Raw genomic sequence first — 18,450 nt, 5'->3', positions numbered from 1 at the left:
GGTAATAGAATTTTAAACTTTTATTCAGGTTTCAAACAAAATGCATGACTGGTGTTTAGAGATAGCAGAACGATCATAACGCAGACTTTATATATATATATATATATATATATATATATATATATAAATGTTGTATGATCTTAAATCCATTTAGTGCGAAAACAAGTTATTACTACTTGCGCAATTGCTGCAAAGTTAGTTAATAATAATTAATCAATACTGTTTAGGAAATAAATTATATATATATATATATATATATAGGAGTTAACAATTAATTTGTTTGCGCTTCCGAAGTGATTGACTCATTATACGCATCATTAATTTTTCTGCGATGCACCAAAACTTGTTGTCCAGGCCGATGTGATTTACTTCTTGTATCTATATTCATCGAGAAATCTGGAGACCAAATTCAGAAATTTAGACAATTTCGCGATTTAAGCAAACTTAAGTCCTAAAATATTTAACTCTTTGATTGAAGAAAGTATTCGTTTACCCGAGTCAAAAGTATTTAATTAGCTTTACCATAAAGTTTTCTTGTATATACAATTTGTGAGGATAAGGCAACGTCAGTTCCTTTACTGTGTTGATAATAATTCGGAAACAGTGTACTAAAAAAACTAAAAAAATCATTATCTCTGTGAATAATTTCTATCATAATTCTGATTATAAATATTGGTTCGAAAGATTAATTTGTTGTGAAGCAAAATAGTAATGCATTTCTTTTGAAAATGGGCAGATTGCGTGCAAATCATCACAAAAATTCAGAAATACTTTTCTCGTTAAATATGTACCTGAGCTTAGCAGGGCGAGTTGCAAGCTTCAAAAATTTTAACTTTGTTGATAAATGTTATAAACTAATTGTTATTCATGTCTCTATTTGTAATTCTTTCATAACGTGAAGAGATGGATTTGTTATTATTTCTTCTAAATATCTATTAATTAAGTTGAAATATTCTGCATTTGTCTTCCTATTAGGTCCTTGCTCCACATCTACAAAGATGTAACTCAGAAAGTAGTTATTTAAAATAACTTCACATTTTAGCAGTAATAACCAACTTATAAAATCCGCAGTGGATATTTATAGTACTGCTTTCACTGCGGTATAAGGTAATGTATAAATGAAATGCAGATCAGCTTCTAGATGCGTGATGTAATATAAATTCGAATTAGCAGAATGTAACGCAGCAGAAACAGTCACACATTTGTTAGGTAACTAATTTAGTATGTTTTTAATTTCTGCATATTTGGACTAGAACCCATAATTTTCAATCTGGAAATCGGCACACTAAAAGTTAATTTTCTGAATGCCGCATCTAGCTTCTGATAATTTCAGCTTTAGTGAAGTACTTGAAAATGAACCTACTTGCGTATGACCCGAATATTTGTGCTCATGTTGACTTATATTTAGTGTATATAAGTTTACGCGTTGTGTAAATAAAGCAATGAGACTGGTTCTTTATAATCTTTTATTCAAATGCAATTACAGTCTCACATAATCTCCTTCAAATTAATATCCTTAGAAAGCCACACAGTGACGGAGGCTATTTTTTGACTCTCAGAGCACTGCTGAAACTCGGGTACTGAAATAGTCTTTACTTGGTCGGTTACTGCCATTTTAATACTTTTCGTGTCCCAAAATGATGTCCTTTGAGGCGGAGTTTCAATCTTGAGAATAGAAAAAAAGTCGTATGGACTTAAGTTAGGGATCAAGGGAGATGAGGAGACACAGTGATGTTTTAACTTGACAAAAACTCATTAATTGAAAATACAGTGTGAAGAGGCACATTATCGTTATGTAACACTCAGTTGGTGTTGACACTTGGTCTCACATACATACCTCTTTTTTCGAAATTTTTCAAGAGATTCACGGTAAAATTGTTGGTTCACCATTTGACCTGGAGGCACAAACTCTTTGTGGACAAATTCCTGGCCATTGGAAAAGTAAATCAGCATGCTTTTGAGTTTCTACTTGCTCATTCTTGCTGTCTTGGTGAGTTTACGATGTGTCATTCCTGGCTTTGGGCTTTCGTTTCTGGGATGTACTTGAACACCTAAGACTCGTCACCAGTGATGAATGATACGTTCCAGCCGTTCCAAAACTCAAGGCACTGGCTCCTCCTGCTAATCTTTTGATCTGCGATAGGTTTTTTCAGAATTTTTGCACAAATTTGCTCATTTCCAATTTATTTGTTAAAATCTGATGAATGGTGATGTGGAGCAAATTCAACTCTTCTTCGATCATTCTGACTGCCAAGTGACTATCAGAAGTCTCAAAATTCTGGATTCTTGCAACATTTTCGTCTGTTCTTGCAGATGCATACTCCTGTGAGGTCGTCTTCAATCGATATATTTCCTTTCGCAAATGCCTTAAGCCGCATGAAAACACAGTCTTTTGACAAAACTTTGTTTTCATAAGCCTGCTGAAACTTTGCAAAAGATTTTGTTGCAGTGTGCTCAAGTCTGAAGCAAAATCTGATAGCACAACGTTGCTTAAAATTAATGTCAGTCATTTTTAGAACGCATAAAAAAATACTTTGCAAACAAAAACGTCCTATTAACAACTACGTGAATGTACTCAGTTTAAACTCATACTGTGCATGGAATGTTTTCTCCCCCTTTCATCAAAACTGTAAGTCAACAGTGCTACTATATCGAACATTATGCTTTCAGTCTCGTTATACTATTTACAAACATTGTAAATTAACAAGCTCATATTCATCAAAGTTTAACAAGCTTATGATCTTTCTTTGGACATTTTCTTCTCTAAATATTAGACTATGGTTTTACTCAAAGAAAACTCCATCGTAGATGTAAAGTTGGTTCTAATCAATCGATTTATAGGCTGATTTTATCTACTTCTCATAGTGCCCATATTAAACAGTAGATTCAGTTCCGTTAAGCTGGCTTTCTTTTGACATAAATTATGTTTTTTTTTAAAGCAATCACTATTTCAAACAGAAAAGAGTGAATAGGTATAAACATTATTTCAAATAACATTGACAGCCTTGTAGAATAACTAATTAAGTATTTTTCCACAAGTTTCTGCATTAATAAATTTTCACTAATTAATAAACCTCCAATAAGATTTAACAAACCTCCATTCCTTCTTTTTCAGTTTTCTACATTATCTCAGTTAAATATGCATAAAATTCACATATATACACATCCAAAAAAGGGATTCTGTTAAATTAAATTTCAAATTGAAATGGCGAGGCCATTCAAATTGCATTTTTCTGAACTTATGCCTCACTTTAAGTGTCAAGACATCTCCTACAGAAATTTTTTAAAACCGAAGTGACATGCAGAAATGGCAAACAATCGAAACAAATTTACTCTGAAAGGTTTCCTATTTATCAAAATGTAAATTGAACCAATTTTTCTGTGAAAGATGAGAATTTCATTGTTTTTAGTGTACGTACTTAAAAAGTATTTATTGTTTCGAAGGGAATTTTAAATTACTAGTTCATATTCAGTTTTTAATCAGCCAAGTATCTTAGCCAAGGTTAGTCAAGTTCCTTGGTACAACTTGGCAGATTTCTACCAGGCTTTTTTGCTGCTTTATGATTATTGCGATTTCCGATCTTGAAATGCCCAAATATTTTTAATTGAAAAAAATACAAGTTATTTTTATGATTCTAGTTCTTGTATACTGTAGTCTTTCCTGTATGTTTCTTGTTCTAATTACGTTATCACTCCTGCTCACAAATCCAATTTTTTTTTTGCTATCTACATCATCTATCTTAAGCTTTTTAAATATTCTTGGTAGAAAATTTGTTATATTTATTTACATATTATTGCGTCGTACCAGTTTCGTAATGTATTGAATGCACACAGAACCAATGATAACGTGAAAGAATTTATTTTTTAAAAAGAAGCACTTTACATCTCTGGAAATTTCGACAAAAGTACTCGTACAGCTTTTCTCAGTGTAACAAAGCACAATCAATAGTTACCACTTCAAGCTACTAAAAACATTAAACACAACACAACACAATTATGTTTATTATGTTTTAGCGAAAGGTTATGTTTAAATTTAATCAAGAAATGTGCAAACAAAGTAGCTAAGTTTATACTAATTTGCATAAACTCCTGAAATATTTATTCTTAAAATTAACTTGACGCAGAAACTGTGTCTAAGCAGAAAAGAGGTATTGCAATATAATTATTTTATATTTTGATAATATTTTATTATCAATTATTGTAGAGTAAAAGAGAATATAGAAATGGATAATATTTAAGCTAAGAACCTTTTGCGAAGAGCAAATATTCGACATACTTCTTGCATGTTTCCCCCACATATTTATACGCGCCACAAAGAGAGCTTTGTTATAAATGATTCAGTTTTTAATTAAACGTAAGGGGAAAATAATTAAATTACTTTAAGTAGAGGACTAGAATTTCTTCCACCGTGAAAATTATAAGAATATCTCAATTTAATTATTCATACTGAAGCATAAAAAAGGTATAGGCCAGCAAATAAGCTTGTATATACTTATCTTAAGGCTCATTAAGAAGAATAAAAAGACAAAGATTCTAAGCTTTGTCGTATTCCGTCGCGGTAACTCAACAATTTCAGACGTTTGAAGCATACCTCAGTTACGCGATAGTAAGTTTAAGTAATATTTTTTAACTGTAACTTATGTTGAATCCTAATGCAATTGAGGCTGCCTAGACGATGAACACTGGTAGTTCGGTTCGGGTTCGAATCGCGACGAACGGGCTGGCTCCATGGGCGTTTTCGTTGTTTTCACCATGTTTAACGAGGATACGAGTCAGTTTTCCATAGAAAGCCCTTCACGAAGGAATCTCTTTCCTTAAGCCATGTTCATATAAATCCAAACCAAACCTAATGAAACTGATTTCCGTTTGAAGAAGAAAGAGCTCATCACTTCTACGAGTGTAATCCTGAACTGCTAATCGACCGCTACATTAAGAATATTTTTGAAATAACTGTCAGTTTAAATTAGACAACTGGAATACTTATACGTTTCCGTTTGAATTGGTAGCTAAAACTGTAAAGGTTAACTGCTCAAATTGACAGCTGTATATTTGTTCGCAAATCAGTTTGTAGAGATATTAGGTATATTTTTGGAAGCAGGAAAAATGAAAAATAGCAACCGCCTTCGCCGGGAATCGAACCACGGACCTCTAAAATACCGGCTCAGTGTGCTGACCACTACACCACGAAGGCATGCTAAGAAGGCGGGAGAAATACCTTACATACTCCTCCTTTTAAAGGGCTACTGGGTATTTTAGGGGACCCAATCGCCAAATCCTGGGTGTGGAGATTCATAATCACAACCCTTTTAGTTTGGGTGCCACTGTAGAGACATTAGGTTAATTGGAAGCAGGCAAGATGAAAAATTAGCAACCGCCTTCGCCGGGAATCGAACCGCGGACCTCTGGAATACCGGCCCAGCGGGCAGGACCACGACACCACGAAGGCACGCTAGGAAAGTGGGAGAAATACCTTATAAGTTTCTATTCAAGTTTTGCTTTATAGGTAATTTTAATCTTCCCCATGGCTATAGAGACCAGTTTTGCACATATTAGGGCCATTTAGGCACTTATTTAAAAAGAAACTAGCAGAAAAACCAATCGACAAGATCTTGCATTTCCAACTCCATATAAGAAGTAAATTTTAAATCTCCTTAGTTTCCTCAAATTTCTTAAGGCAAATTTAAAATTTGAACGTGCGGGTCATATATGTTCCAGTCACCAGAAAAACGTTTAAGTTATACCACAAATTATGGTTCAAATAAACTTTTAGTTACTCTTCGTTTAATTATGCAGCAATACTTTTATCCATATGTTGATGATAAAGCGCTTTACCACTTACGTAGCTTTAGTTAGCGCTTAGGTGAAAATTAGGCTGACACACAGAATTTAAATTTAGTGTTAAAAAGGTGTCATAAAATTAAGAAAACAGATTTATTTTTGATTTCCTTTCATTCCATGTTGACAAGGAAAGCACAATGTACAACGATGTAAGTTATTTATTTCAATTTTTTTCTTTCGAGACTACATATGCCGACTCAATAAAAGTCAGCTGGTGTCAGATTGCGAATGGGCCTGTTTTTAAGCTTAGCGGGTGCACTGCATTTTCCTGTGAAAGTCTTCGGTAGATCCTTCTTGCTAATCCATTTCAAAGACTTGTCGCATTTGATTGGATTATCTGTAGGAAGATACATGAAGAATTTATTATTTGTTAACGTAACAAATTATACACTATATGCATTATGTAATATTACCTTACTAACTTTATTCCTTGTATCATATATGTATCTATCATATACTAGTTCACAAAATGCAGTTTGAAGAAACTGTTCTGATAGAATGGTCCGAAATGTATTTGAAATGCAGTTTCCAAGAACAAAATTGTTTGAATGCACAAATCTTAAGCAGTTAAAATATATATTTTTCAGTGCAAAGGTTCGTGGAAAAGACATGTCACTTGCCTGAAATTCATAATAAATAAATTTGTCAGTTACGTAGGTAATAGCGGAAAATGTATGAAGCGATATCATCGCGAACAGTGTGCATTTATTTCGTACTGTAAGGAAAACTGAACTGAAGCAGCTTTCGATTATTCGAAGCGATGTCACATTTGTAGCATAGATCTTTTGAGGAAAGGAACTTGGGTTTCTTTGATGAAAAATAGGTCCTTATGCTGCCACAACCAGATTTCTCATAATCTGATCTCTATTTCTTTCTTATCAAGATGATTCTCAGGAGTCAACGTTTTCCAAACAATTCATGCTAAGACGTGCAATCTATGACGGATACCAAAAGAAACATTCTACCAGTCCTTTCAGAATGGTCAGGTGTAATGAAACAAATATGCGTTCATGTTGCTTCGAAAGCAACTACATAATAACTTTCTACATTTCAAATGTAGCTACCCCACCAACATCTTTCGCGAGTTTTTAGCACAACAATATTAAGCACAGAAGTCCTACTGTGAAGTTAGAAGTTTAAAATACCTAATAAGTAACGTTATTAAATATGAGAAATATGGAAAAAGTTTACTGAAAATTTATAGGCTACTAGTTGGGGAAAAAAGATACCAGGATCAAAAGAATAGGAGCATGCTTAATTCTTATTATATGACTTTTCAAAGTAATGACAAATTAACAAAAGCGTTTAAATTCTAATTATGAGCACTTTGTACCACAGGCAGTTTACTTTTCATGTCATCAGCAGTTGGTTCACCCTGTCACCAGATAGTGAACATTTTCGTTTATAAATTTTATTGGAGAAACGGAAGCAAATAGACTCCATATTATTGTCCAAGTTATCCAAACTAGCAATTGAAGAAGCTACTAAAGTAATTAAAACTATGGAGGTATAAATAAGAAACGTAATTTAAAAGACTGACACAGAGTGCACGCCAGCAGCTCATAAAGATTTATGTTTCCTGTAACATCGGAATCATCAGCTTATATTTCCTGCAACATGAGAATTTAAAAACAAAAGGAATTTTATGAAAAGACCAAGTTAGAAGGACGTTCTTCGAAAATCAGTGTACAGAACTGTCGAAATCGGTCTTCTCAAGTAATTTTGCGTCAATGTCTTGACAGTCACTGTTTCACATATTAAAAGTAAATTTTACATCTTGTGCCCTTGTATGTTGTAGAAAACATTCCTGTCTATTTCTTACAACTGCTACATATGGCGATATTCCATTTAGTCATAGAAATAATTAAACTGTTATTCAACACGTAATGAATAAGCATATGAGTAGATATAAAAAGAAGGGTGTGATGGCCACAAAAATTTATAAAAATAAAAAAAACATTTCAATAACAATATACGATTTGGATGTTAAATGAATCTCTAGAAAGAGATTTTTCTAAAGGGAATTAATCAAGAATTTCACAGACAGCGATTACTTATCCGGGGTAACAATCGCAATATGAATAGATAGGAAAATGATGCTAAATAGTTTCTTTTGTAGGCGGAGACTTTTAACAGATTCTTTAGCAATAAATTGGTTTCTGTAATTGAAACAAAAATCTCTCTAACCTAATCTAAAACTTTACCTCCTTTCAGAGAGGACAGGAAAGCAATTCATTTTCATACAGACAATCATATATTATTCGTAAATAATTAATGAATTTTTTAATCTCATGAACTTTGATACCAACCTGTATACATATAATTAATAAAAGAAGTAAAAAACTGCAATAAATAATTAAGTCAGAAATGATTTTGCATCAGAGTAAAAATATAATTCTAACAGTATATTTATCGAAATTTCTGAGAACAAATTTATTCCATAAATGAGCATTTGTTCTGCTGTCTTGCAAAATGATATCCTACATCACAAGTCACATATTTGATTATGATGTAGGATATCATTTCTGTACAGCTAAAACAATAAAGCCTTACTAAAACCTATTCCAGCTAAAACATATAAAGTTGATGCTGTAATAAAATCAAATGATGACCTGTACAATCTAAGCAAATACTTTGCTATCTAGATCATCTTAATATTTCATTTTTTTCAACATTTGACAAAATGAAATTTTCCTCTGTGAACAGGTGTATACGAGCCAGTTTCCCTTAGAAAGTCCTCCACGAAGGCATCCCTCCCTTTAGGCAGATAGCCCTAGTGTGCTTTGCTATAATTAAATACTACTACTACTACTACACATCTGTAAACAGTAATTGAAAAATCATTTATTGCTTTGAGATTACATACAGCTAAAACATTTGGCATACAGGGTGTTTGAGAAAAGTAGCTGCAAGCTATATTTCGTTTTCTGTTAATCCTAAAAATGTATCGCTAATTGTAAAGTTTTTTAAAATGTGATACATAATTTTATTCAACTAGAACGTTTAATGGTTAAGAAGTTCTTTTTGTAAAATATCAACTGCACTGTAAATAAATGAACAACAAAATGTCATACATACTTAGAACTTTAAATTAATGCGTTAAGGATATAAGACGAATATAAAATCATAGCATCGATAAGAATATAAAATCATAGCATCGATTCCTGGGGACCGGCAAGACCGACCAAGCAAAACAGGTTTGACATATAAATTGTTAAACGCAAAATTCATCGATGTACTGAAGAGTGAACTTATCTGGCTCAGCTCATTTTTCATTGATAATTTCTAATCAATGTTAATAAGAGTTGACCATATTTAAGGAGCAACTATAAAAGTTTCTTGTTCTAGGGAATAAATGGTTTTTAGATTGGGTAACACAGTATTCGTTATTAACTTTGTAACTGACTTCTGAAACTCTTAAGTTACTAATGGCTCCGCGAATTTTGCTGTCAAATATATGGAACTCTCAAAATGTAAAAAATACTCACCTTCCAAAATGACTCGAGAAAAGCTTTCCACAATAAAGGACCAGGTGGATTCACTCACAGTTTTTAGCAGATTACGTCCTAAATCTATGCTTTTAAGGCTTGGCATATCTTTGAATATGTCATCTGGCAGAGTTTGGAGCTTGTTACCACTGACAATATAAAAAAGTCAGTATTTAATAAAGCACAACATAAATAAGTACATTTATAAATCTTACTAAAAACCATTAGTTCAGCTTCAGTCTTAAAGGTATCAGTTTTACTGTACTTATTGTTATTCATATTCTGATCTGCATCTCACTGTGAAAGCAAAGAAATCATTACAGATATAAATTAGGCTATAGATTCCAGGTTATCCAAAATAGCGCCTACAATAACGTTGCATATTGAAATTATTCAAAATTTTCAGCATATTCAAATATTAACTGAATTAATTATTTTATAGTTATATGCTCAAGCATATATACATATAATGATTAACTAAAGTAACTTACTAAGAGAAACATTCAAAGGATGATTACTGATTTGAGGTCCTTGTTTCCCTCCAGCTGTTAGTCAAGAAGTGTTTCTTTGCACAAAATTTTCTATTTAAATATAAACGTTACTTATAAGAAAACTATATATTTTTATTGAAATGGAGTCTACTGAAGCTAGCCTAAATATGCCAGTAATAAAACGTGATTAAGGACTGACGTAATCATTTTGAATAAAATGAAAAAACGCAAAGGTTTTAAATACTCTTTAGACACTTATAGAAGTAAGTTTAAGATAAATCTTTTAAAATAAATGTTACACTCTACAAATTTTAAGATAAATCATTTGATCAATAACATTTATTTTGAAAAAAATTCAAGGTTTATTCGCATACTCTGAAGAGCACAGTTCAATCCACATGATTATGTGAATGTTTTAAACATTTAACATTTTTCTATATTTTGGAATTCGGAATTTTACAAAGAATAATTTTATGCAGAGAGACGCAACTAATTTAATGTTAGTTAAATCTTTTTCCTTTGACCTACTCAACTTAGTAGTATGCTCTAAATATTTCAGTCATTTAAGTTTCAAGTTATTTGAATTACCGATGTGCTTTGCGCTGATACAAGGCCGAATTGCGTATCAACTTCGTAACTTTAACCTTCTGTTAAAACACTAAGATCAGTCGATAAGAATAACATAACAGGACTCATCATATAAAGAAGACAGAAAAACTAAGTTTCCAGCTCTCCATTCCGTATCTGAAATTTAAATTTATATTTACTTATTTATATTTATAATACTGGATCGTTCTTTGCAAAAGCAAGGTTCATTAACCCTAACCATCAGACCGTGGCAAATATCACCACTACTGGGAAAGCGTATACATTTCCTTATATTTTTGTTAGTCTCATCCATCTTTTGATCGAGATGAAATATCTTTGTAAGTTGCAAAGGACGAGAAATAAAGCAATGCATAAAATGAACTTCAGAATTTATATGTAGACAACAGAAAACTAAGTGTGGCTTTCTGTGCGTGTAAGCATAAAATTTAAGCCAAATTTAAGAGATTATAAATTGAGTTTGTAGATAATCGTCTTAAATATTGCACCACATTTTAATTACGTATTTGTTTTAGCATTTAAATGCCAGTGACTGCAATAATTTAAAACAGAATAAGAATGCGACTAATTTTCGATTTTTTTTATTTATTTCTTTTTTTTAAACTAGTTTGTAAATTGTACTTCTTTTCAAAGAGTTATAATGGTGATTTAAGACTAAAACCCTTTTACTCCTGAGCAGTTAGACTTTGTCAAGTACATAGAGTGCCTTGAAGCTGAAATTCGAATGCCGCTTGGCTGAAATTGCCATATACGGATCGTCATTAGTCATAGTACTTCCTGAACACCCTTACCCAAGCTTTTTTGGTATGGATTTAGTCTCTGAAACTATTTCTCAATTTGCAGATGACAGAGGACGTTGTAAAGAGCTCTCTTGCTAACTTGAGTTTAAGACAGACCTGTCTCCTTTCTACCAACGATTCTCCTACTCATTCAGTCATGTAAACGTTGGTGGTTACTCATTCTACCGTACTACTTATGAAATTTAATAAAATTTTGCTTCAAACTTTGTGATTACTGCCGATGTATACGAATAAAGTAAGTGAGGAATAACAAACGACCACGTTTTGTGCCGCAACGTCATCTACACGTACGAGTATCGACACTAACACTACTGTATTTTTATTTGATCAGATACTTCCCAGACTTGGTCTAATACTTTTCTGAAATTTGGGAAAATGTATTTATTCACTTCATTTTAAATACTAGTGCATCAATTCTGCTCTTTTTTAGTGAAGGTCTAATATACTAAGTGATATTAATTGTATCACTACCTGTTTTGAGCATCAGAAGGAAAATGTACGGGAGTTTTTCCCATTTAAGAACATTTATTTTAACATTTATTTCACATCTAAAGGCAGAAAGATATATACAACGAGAGGCTTTGAAATCTTTCTTTTCAATCCTCGCAACATCGGCAAGAAAAACCTAGCTTTGCACTGTATGCACGACCAAAATATATTATGTGGTTTTTCCCACTCACCAGTACATATTATTATGCAGTTGAGTATTGCCTGAGGTAGATACTATTTTTTTAATACATCAAACCCGCATAAGGTTAGTAAAAATTACTACTTTCCGATGAAGCAGAAATAATAATTTGAGAACATGAGTGCATTACTCGTTATTAATTAGGAAGTAATAGTCTCGTATTCTACCACGGATAAGCAACTCTGTTTGCTATCTACTGAATAATAATAAACTGTAAAATAGCATGTCTTCTGTCAAAACCCCCTTAGGCTTGTAATATGACTGCTACAACAAACAAACTTTATGTTACTTAGCCTCATTTCACAGATAACTAATGAATTTTTCTTTTATTATTGTGTTTAGCAAAGCAATATGGCACTTAATCGGAAGTCTTAAGAAGATCTCTGAAACATTTAAAATTCCTTCAGGTTCTATTTTTATTGAATATTTTAATGCATTAAATATTCCTTGACTTACTTTAAATCTATGCTACGCAAATTTTCTGCTGGTCTAGGAAACATGCTTCGACTCACAGCTGTGATTTCATTGTCGGTGAGAAAAAGCGTTGTCAGGCTATCCATTTTTGAAAATACTTTATCTTCCAGTTTTTCAATTTGACACTCACTAAAAGTTAATGATCTTAAAACTGGTCCAGAAGAACTTAGCCAGCTATTCTTAAGGATTTTAATTTCATTTCTGTCGAAGCGCATCTCCTTTAGAATTTCGAGATGTTCAACTGACCATGTTTCCATTGGTGTATCTTTATCGAAAGAAGATAAAAACGTCAGTCTATTCAAAGATGATTCCAAACCAACAAACTGAGGAGATTCTAATCTCACACTCGAATTAGTGAATACTACTTGTTTTATGGACAAACCTCGGAACATATCAGATTTAATTACATCGATTTCATTTTTCCAAAAGGATACTTTGAAAATCTTGTAACCAGAAAGCTTGTTAAAAGCATTTTGAATCTGCTTTGATTCGTTGAGATAATTGCAGTGTACAACCATTTCCTCTTCCTCTTCACAATAACATGGATAATTATCTTCTGGAGGTGGGCATTCTTCAATGAGATTCGCATCGCTGCTTCTAATGATGTAGCAAATTACCGTTAAGTAAATGCACCAATAGTGGATTTTTTGCAGCATGATGCTAGAACCTAAGAAATGATATTCAATCAATACTTTGAAGAACTTTAAAATTTACAGAATACAATATATATATAATGTATGCATGCAAAATGTATTATTTTCTTTCTAAGATCACGTAAATAAAAGTAGAGAATTAAGCTCAATAGAGGAACTCTTCAAATTTCATTAATTCAACCTTTTTTAAGTAAGGTTTTCCTACCAGTATAATTCCACCAAGATACATATGCAGATCTAGGAAGACAAATATGAATAATTAGTATGCTGCGTTCATGCTAAGTAAATGGAGGATGATTTTGGGGGAAAGAGAAACCGTGCAACTATTCCGTTAAACTCATTACAGCCTAAGAGAACCTTTAATTTAACTAACCATACAAGTGCAACTAAATGAAAATGAAGCTGGTCAAATATCTTAAACAATTTTAAAATTTACAAAAGTTTTGAAACAACAGAGCGTTTAATAAAGCCCAACCCTTTACGTAAAATCTAATTATTAAATGTCGTATATAAAGTCTTGATGTTGTGCAATGGCAAAGATGCGTTCCAATTACATTAAGCTACGCAACCGCCCTTTTCATTTGCCTTCTTGATTCTTTCATTTTCAAGGAGAACAGGTAAATCTCTTTATTATTGTGAAGTTTATAAAGAGTCAAAAATTTTGTCTAATAACTAGAACGATACTGAATAAATTTAAAAACTAGGATTAAAAGCATCAGGTGGTACATTAATTTATTTCAAGATTGAAATACCTTCTATATATCAAATAAAACCATGAGAGAAAAATTAGTTTCTTTTCACATTTCCGATAAAACTATGAAATTCAAATCGTAAAAATAGCACAAAATCATCATTTGCATTACAAGCAAAAGTGAATAACATACTCTAGTAGCCATAATAAAAGAATTATTTTGTTTGCTCTTATTATTGAAGAAGAAATGAAGGTTTGAAGCACATTCAATGCTGTGAGTTGATTGCGAAGAATCTCCGCCTTAGGTCTTGCGCGCTGGATTTCACTCAAAGAAAACTTTCGAACAAATTTCGAAAAACATTTCTCAAGAAAATCCATAAAACAATCCAAATACACAGCAGAGCTCTTATAAAGTTTAATATGATTTATAATAAGGTTATCTGTAGAGACAGTCTAGGTGGAATAGAGAAACATTTCATTGGATACTAGATGAATATACATTTAGACTAACATGGAGAGGTTAGATATCTTCAGTATACTTGAAAAGTGAAAATACGTATAACGTAATGCTTTGAAAATATGTTATGTTTTTAATTAGCTGTATCATTAATTAAATGCATTTTATTTAAACAAATCAAATTAAAGAGTAAAAAATAATATTCTTAAGAATTGCATCTCTTGCTTTTAAATAGCTTAGTTAGTTAATCAGTAACAGACACAATAAGATTGAAAGATAAATATCTTACATTTTGCCGCATGGTAACAGACTCGAATGAAAACTAAAATAATGCATTTACAGCTGGCGCCATTTGAAGTGAATCAAAGCAAAATCGTGTTTCGAGACTAATAGCCCTTTTGAGCTAATAATGCAATTCGAAATACAGAACAATAATTTAAGAAGAGTACAAGTTTATTTACTATTCTGAGGCCACACTAGCTCTTTGCAGCTCTTGAAAAGGTCTAGATCAGAAAATTTCATCAGATTTACGTGATAAGTTACAGATTTGGCTAAAACGTATTACGCAGCTCATATTTTTAGGATGTCTTTAAGAGTAGCCGCCAGATAACAAAATGTTCATCTGTATTAAATTATAAATTTCTTTCTAAAATTACTGCAATCTCTAAAAAATAAAACTAAACAAACAGCTCAGCTTTTAATTCACTTCTATCGTTTTGTATAAAAAACGAGTTTTGTTAAAATTGGCAAGTAACTTTGTTTTACTGGAAGTTTCATTATTGTGTTTGGCTAGTTATTTGACAGATTTGAAAATTAGAATAATGCTTACAAGAAATGCAAAAACGTAAAGAACCGAATGTACAACAATGGTTTCAGATCTTGTTTATAGAAAAGGGAAACTCAAGCTGAGATTGCAAAAAATCGTAAATGTTCATAGTGGGTTTACAATATACTTTTGAACGTTTAGGAAAACAAGATTCCACTTAACTAGAAAAAGAACTAGGCAAAAACTAGCCGGACATTGATTCGAAAATCAGTAAAATGTCGAAGAAAAAATTGCTTGTTGTAGAGTTATCAGAGGAAACTGAACACTCATTTTGTGCTGAAACTGGGAGAAATGTACTTATAGCAGCTGGTCTGAAAAGCCTTTATCTTGTAGGTGAATGATTAAAGATTATTTTTTTTTATTTACGGTAACTATAGTAAAACCTATCGTGGTGGGCTTTTCCTACCAGAATTTTAGACAAGTAGTCCTTTGTGTGAAATCATGTTAAGTGTGTTTTTTAATTAATGTGAATCAGCAACTGATTGATTTTATGAAATTTGGATTTGCATCCCAAAATTAAATTCTAATATATTAAGTTAAATTCATTTATTCTGATTTTTATCCATTATTACTTTTTTAACTTTGTTTAAATTTCATCAGCAAAAACAGATCTATATATGCCGAAATTATAGGGAATATTCGATTCAAAATATGTAATGAATGCTATCTAATGTTCTACTACTAAAAAATTCCATCTACTGTCCAAAACTTTCTTACTTGATAGAAACTATTACCTAAATAATTTTGGGATCAGGAAAGAGTAATTAATAAATAGAACAAAGAAATCATTAAGATAAAAAAATTCTGAAAACTTTCTGATTTTACCCTCAAAGGGACGTTTCCTTAACGTTTTGTGTGTTAAGGTAACACACAAAACGTTTATTAAATATCATGTTCTTCGCACTTAAACTATAAAATTCAGTTCAACATCAGTATCACAAAATAATTTTAAAATGAGCATATCTTTAGAATTTCCGATACACAGTCTCGCGCACTGGAGATAAATTTTTTTTTTTCGTACACTGTTCCCATTCCTCGCTCTGAAATCGTTGAGTTTGTTAGTCAAAAATTCGTTAAAGTTTTACAAAATATGAAATAGATAATAATACAAATTCCAATTTTTGGCTTCATTTTGTGCTGAAACTGGGAGAAATGTATTTATAGCTGCTGGTCTGAAAAGCTTTTATCTTGTAGGTGAATGATTAAAGATTATTTTTTTTACTTACGGTAACTATAGTAAAAACCATAGAAGTGGGCTTTTTCTACCAGAATTTTAGACATGTGGATTTTAGACTACCAAAATTTTAGACATGTTAGGTGTGTTGTACATAGTGAAATCATGTCAGGTGTGTTTTTTAATTAATGCGAATCAGCATAAATTAAAAAACCCATATTCGATATTCCCCATTCTTCCAGATGCCCATATTCGGGTGGAAACGTACGTTATTCAAAATTTGATGGCTCTAGGTACCGTTGTTTTATCACAATGCGAGAAAATTACATACATTTATGCAAATTCTTCATTATTTAATTTCTTTAAATATAACACAGGGCGATATTATTTGGTGGCAACAATTTGAAAAGTAAACCGACATTTATAGTGAATCAATACAAAATGCCAAAACGAAATTAATAGTCCTTCTGGGCAAATTGCACCTTTGGACTAATAATGTTACTAAAAAGGAACCCCTTGTGCTGGCTTAGATTTTTAAATAAAATTCTTTTGATTTCAAGGGCAAACTGACATGGGTCCTTCATCTGCTTCTGAAGAAGGAAGCCCTACATCAGTTCGCTCCTGAAATCAATTCTGTTTTACTTTAAAATATACCTTTATTTAATGCGAATTTCCTTTTATTATACAGACGTTAAGTTTTTTTCAAGTTGGGAAACAGAAAAATCGACTGTTCCCTCTTCGTTCGGATCTTCTGTTTGCGAGCTGGATATGCTAACCACTTACACCACGAAAGCAAGCACAAAGGAATGGAATATTTCCCTACAAATGTATTAAGCAGACGTTACTTATACAGAACAATACAATACTACGATTGAATCAGTTCCAGTCAAAATCTAGTGATTTAGAAAATACCTTTAACTATGTAAACTTCCTTGTCTAGCTGCATAAATACAGAAATTTACTTATGTAAAGAGCTATAGAAATATTTTTTTTAATTTATTTTTTATTTTAATAGCATTAAATGATAAAAATTTTCACTTGATCATTTAACGTCACTATAAAATATATACTTGGTAAATGAAAATTATAATTTATTTGTAAACTTACTGTTGATGCCTTACCTGTGAAATTAGTCAATAGTATCCACTAACAGTTATAATTTCTCAACAAATCTAGAAACTAGATATATCAGTAAACATGTCATTTGCAATCTGTAACCAGCTGCATAATTTTCCTATTGATACCGCATACAGCTACAATGAAAGTCTTACGTTTGAAATCTCGGTTCCAGACAGCATTCCATAGTTCAGAATGAAATTATCTCTCTTTCATGGGAATATTCACACGCTGCAAAATCATAATATTGTTATTTCTGAAGTTTCGATCGATGTTAAATTATTTATATTTCTGATGAAAGGGAGCTTATATTTGATATATAATATGAAACAATTAAGGCTAAATTAAAGAATCAAGGCACAGAAAAACCATTCAATAATCCATTAATGTAAGTCTAAAATGTTAATTTAATATATAACTAATAAATTAGGATAATAATAAACTTAACAACAAAATAGTTTTAGATATAAAACATAATAATTATTTGGAACAAGAAAACAGAAGCAGAAAATTAATGGATGAACTGTAAACAGCTTTCAGTTCCCAAAATTTCGAATTTTACAACTTGGTCAAACATTTATATACCTTTTTCATTCAAAAATTATGCAAAAATATTTTAAATTATTTTCTATTTTGATTTCTGCTTTTCGGAAGGGAGTATTTGCTAGCAAAATTTAAAATTGGAAATAACCAAGTCATCTGGTAAGCCACCATACTATAAATATGTTACTTTAAATATGAACTTCCAAGCTGTTGCTACCCCCCCCCATTTTCAAACGCAGCTCTTATCTTGATCACATGACAGCCACCATACTATAAATATGTTACTTTAAATATGACCTTCAAAGCTGTTGCTACCCCCCCCCCTCATTTGCAAACGCAGCTCTTATCTTGATCACATGACAGTATTTATTTCCTCCACATCGTCTGAAACTATAGCTGAAATCGTGTGCTTTTCATGGAGCTAACACGCTAAATGGAATTGAAAAGGGCGAAAAATTAAGCGAATCGACTTTTTTCCGCAGCTTTTGTTTCCATGGTTACGAGTCAAATCGAGTGGCGGAAAATACTTCTGAAGTTCCTATTTTAAAGTAACAGACTACACTGAATTGACAAAAGTCATGGGATACCTCCTAATATTTTGTCGG

The 18,450-nt window shown here is 31.8% G+C and overlaps 1 protein-coding gene across 1 annotated transcript; it reads right to left on the bottom strand.

Annotated features, from left to right (window-relative positions):
* Positions 1 to 5,980: 5,980 nt before the first annotated feature.
* Positions 5,981 to 17,459, bottom strand: LOC118182000 (uncharacterized). The gene is made up of 4 exons (XM_035351252.2): positions 17,308 to 17,459; positions 12,368 to 13,052; positions 9,327 to 9,475; positions 5,981 to 6,175 (listed from the first exon to the last, which is right to left on the bottom strand). Exons 2-4 carry the CDS (start codon positions 13,039 to 13,041, stop codon positions 6,036 to 6,038), a joined length of 963 nt encoding a protein of 320 aa, XP_035207143.1. The 5' UTR covers positions 13,042 to 13,052; positions 17,308 to 17,459; the 3' UTR covers positions 5,981 to 6,035.
* Positions 17,460 to 18,450: the final 991 nt, after the last annotated feature.

The sequence above is a fragment of the Stegodyphus dumicola genome, chromosome X2, assembly GCF_044657685.1.
Source record: "Stegodyphus dumicola isolate Sdum_Otavi_A_Nest chromosome X2, ASM4465768v1".
NCBI lineage: Eukaryota > Metazoa > Arthropoda > Arachnida > Araneae > Eresidae > Stegodyphus > Stegodyphus dumicola.
The sequence above is the reverse complement of the archived record's forward strand: the minus strand, read 5'-3'. Positions and strand labels throughout refer to the sequence as shown.

What these genes read in the sequence shown, in the direction of transcription:
- LOC118182000 (XM_035351252.2), bottom strand. Translation starts at nt 13,041, where the DNA reads ATGCTGCAAAAAATCCACTATTGGTGCATTTACTTAACGGTAATTTGC. An exon ending in TTGCGTAGCATAGATTTAAA is followed by an intron (nt 9,476 to 12,367) that starts GTAAGTCAAGGA and finishes TTATATTGTCAG; the next exon opens with TGGTAACAAGCTCCAAACTC. An exon ending in TTCTCGAGTCATTTTGGAAG is followed by an intron (nt 6,176 to 9,326) that starts GTGAGTATTTTT and finishes ATCTTCCTACAG; the next exon opens with ATAATCCAATCAAATGCGAC.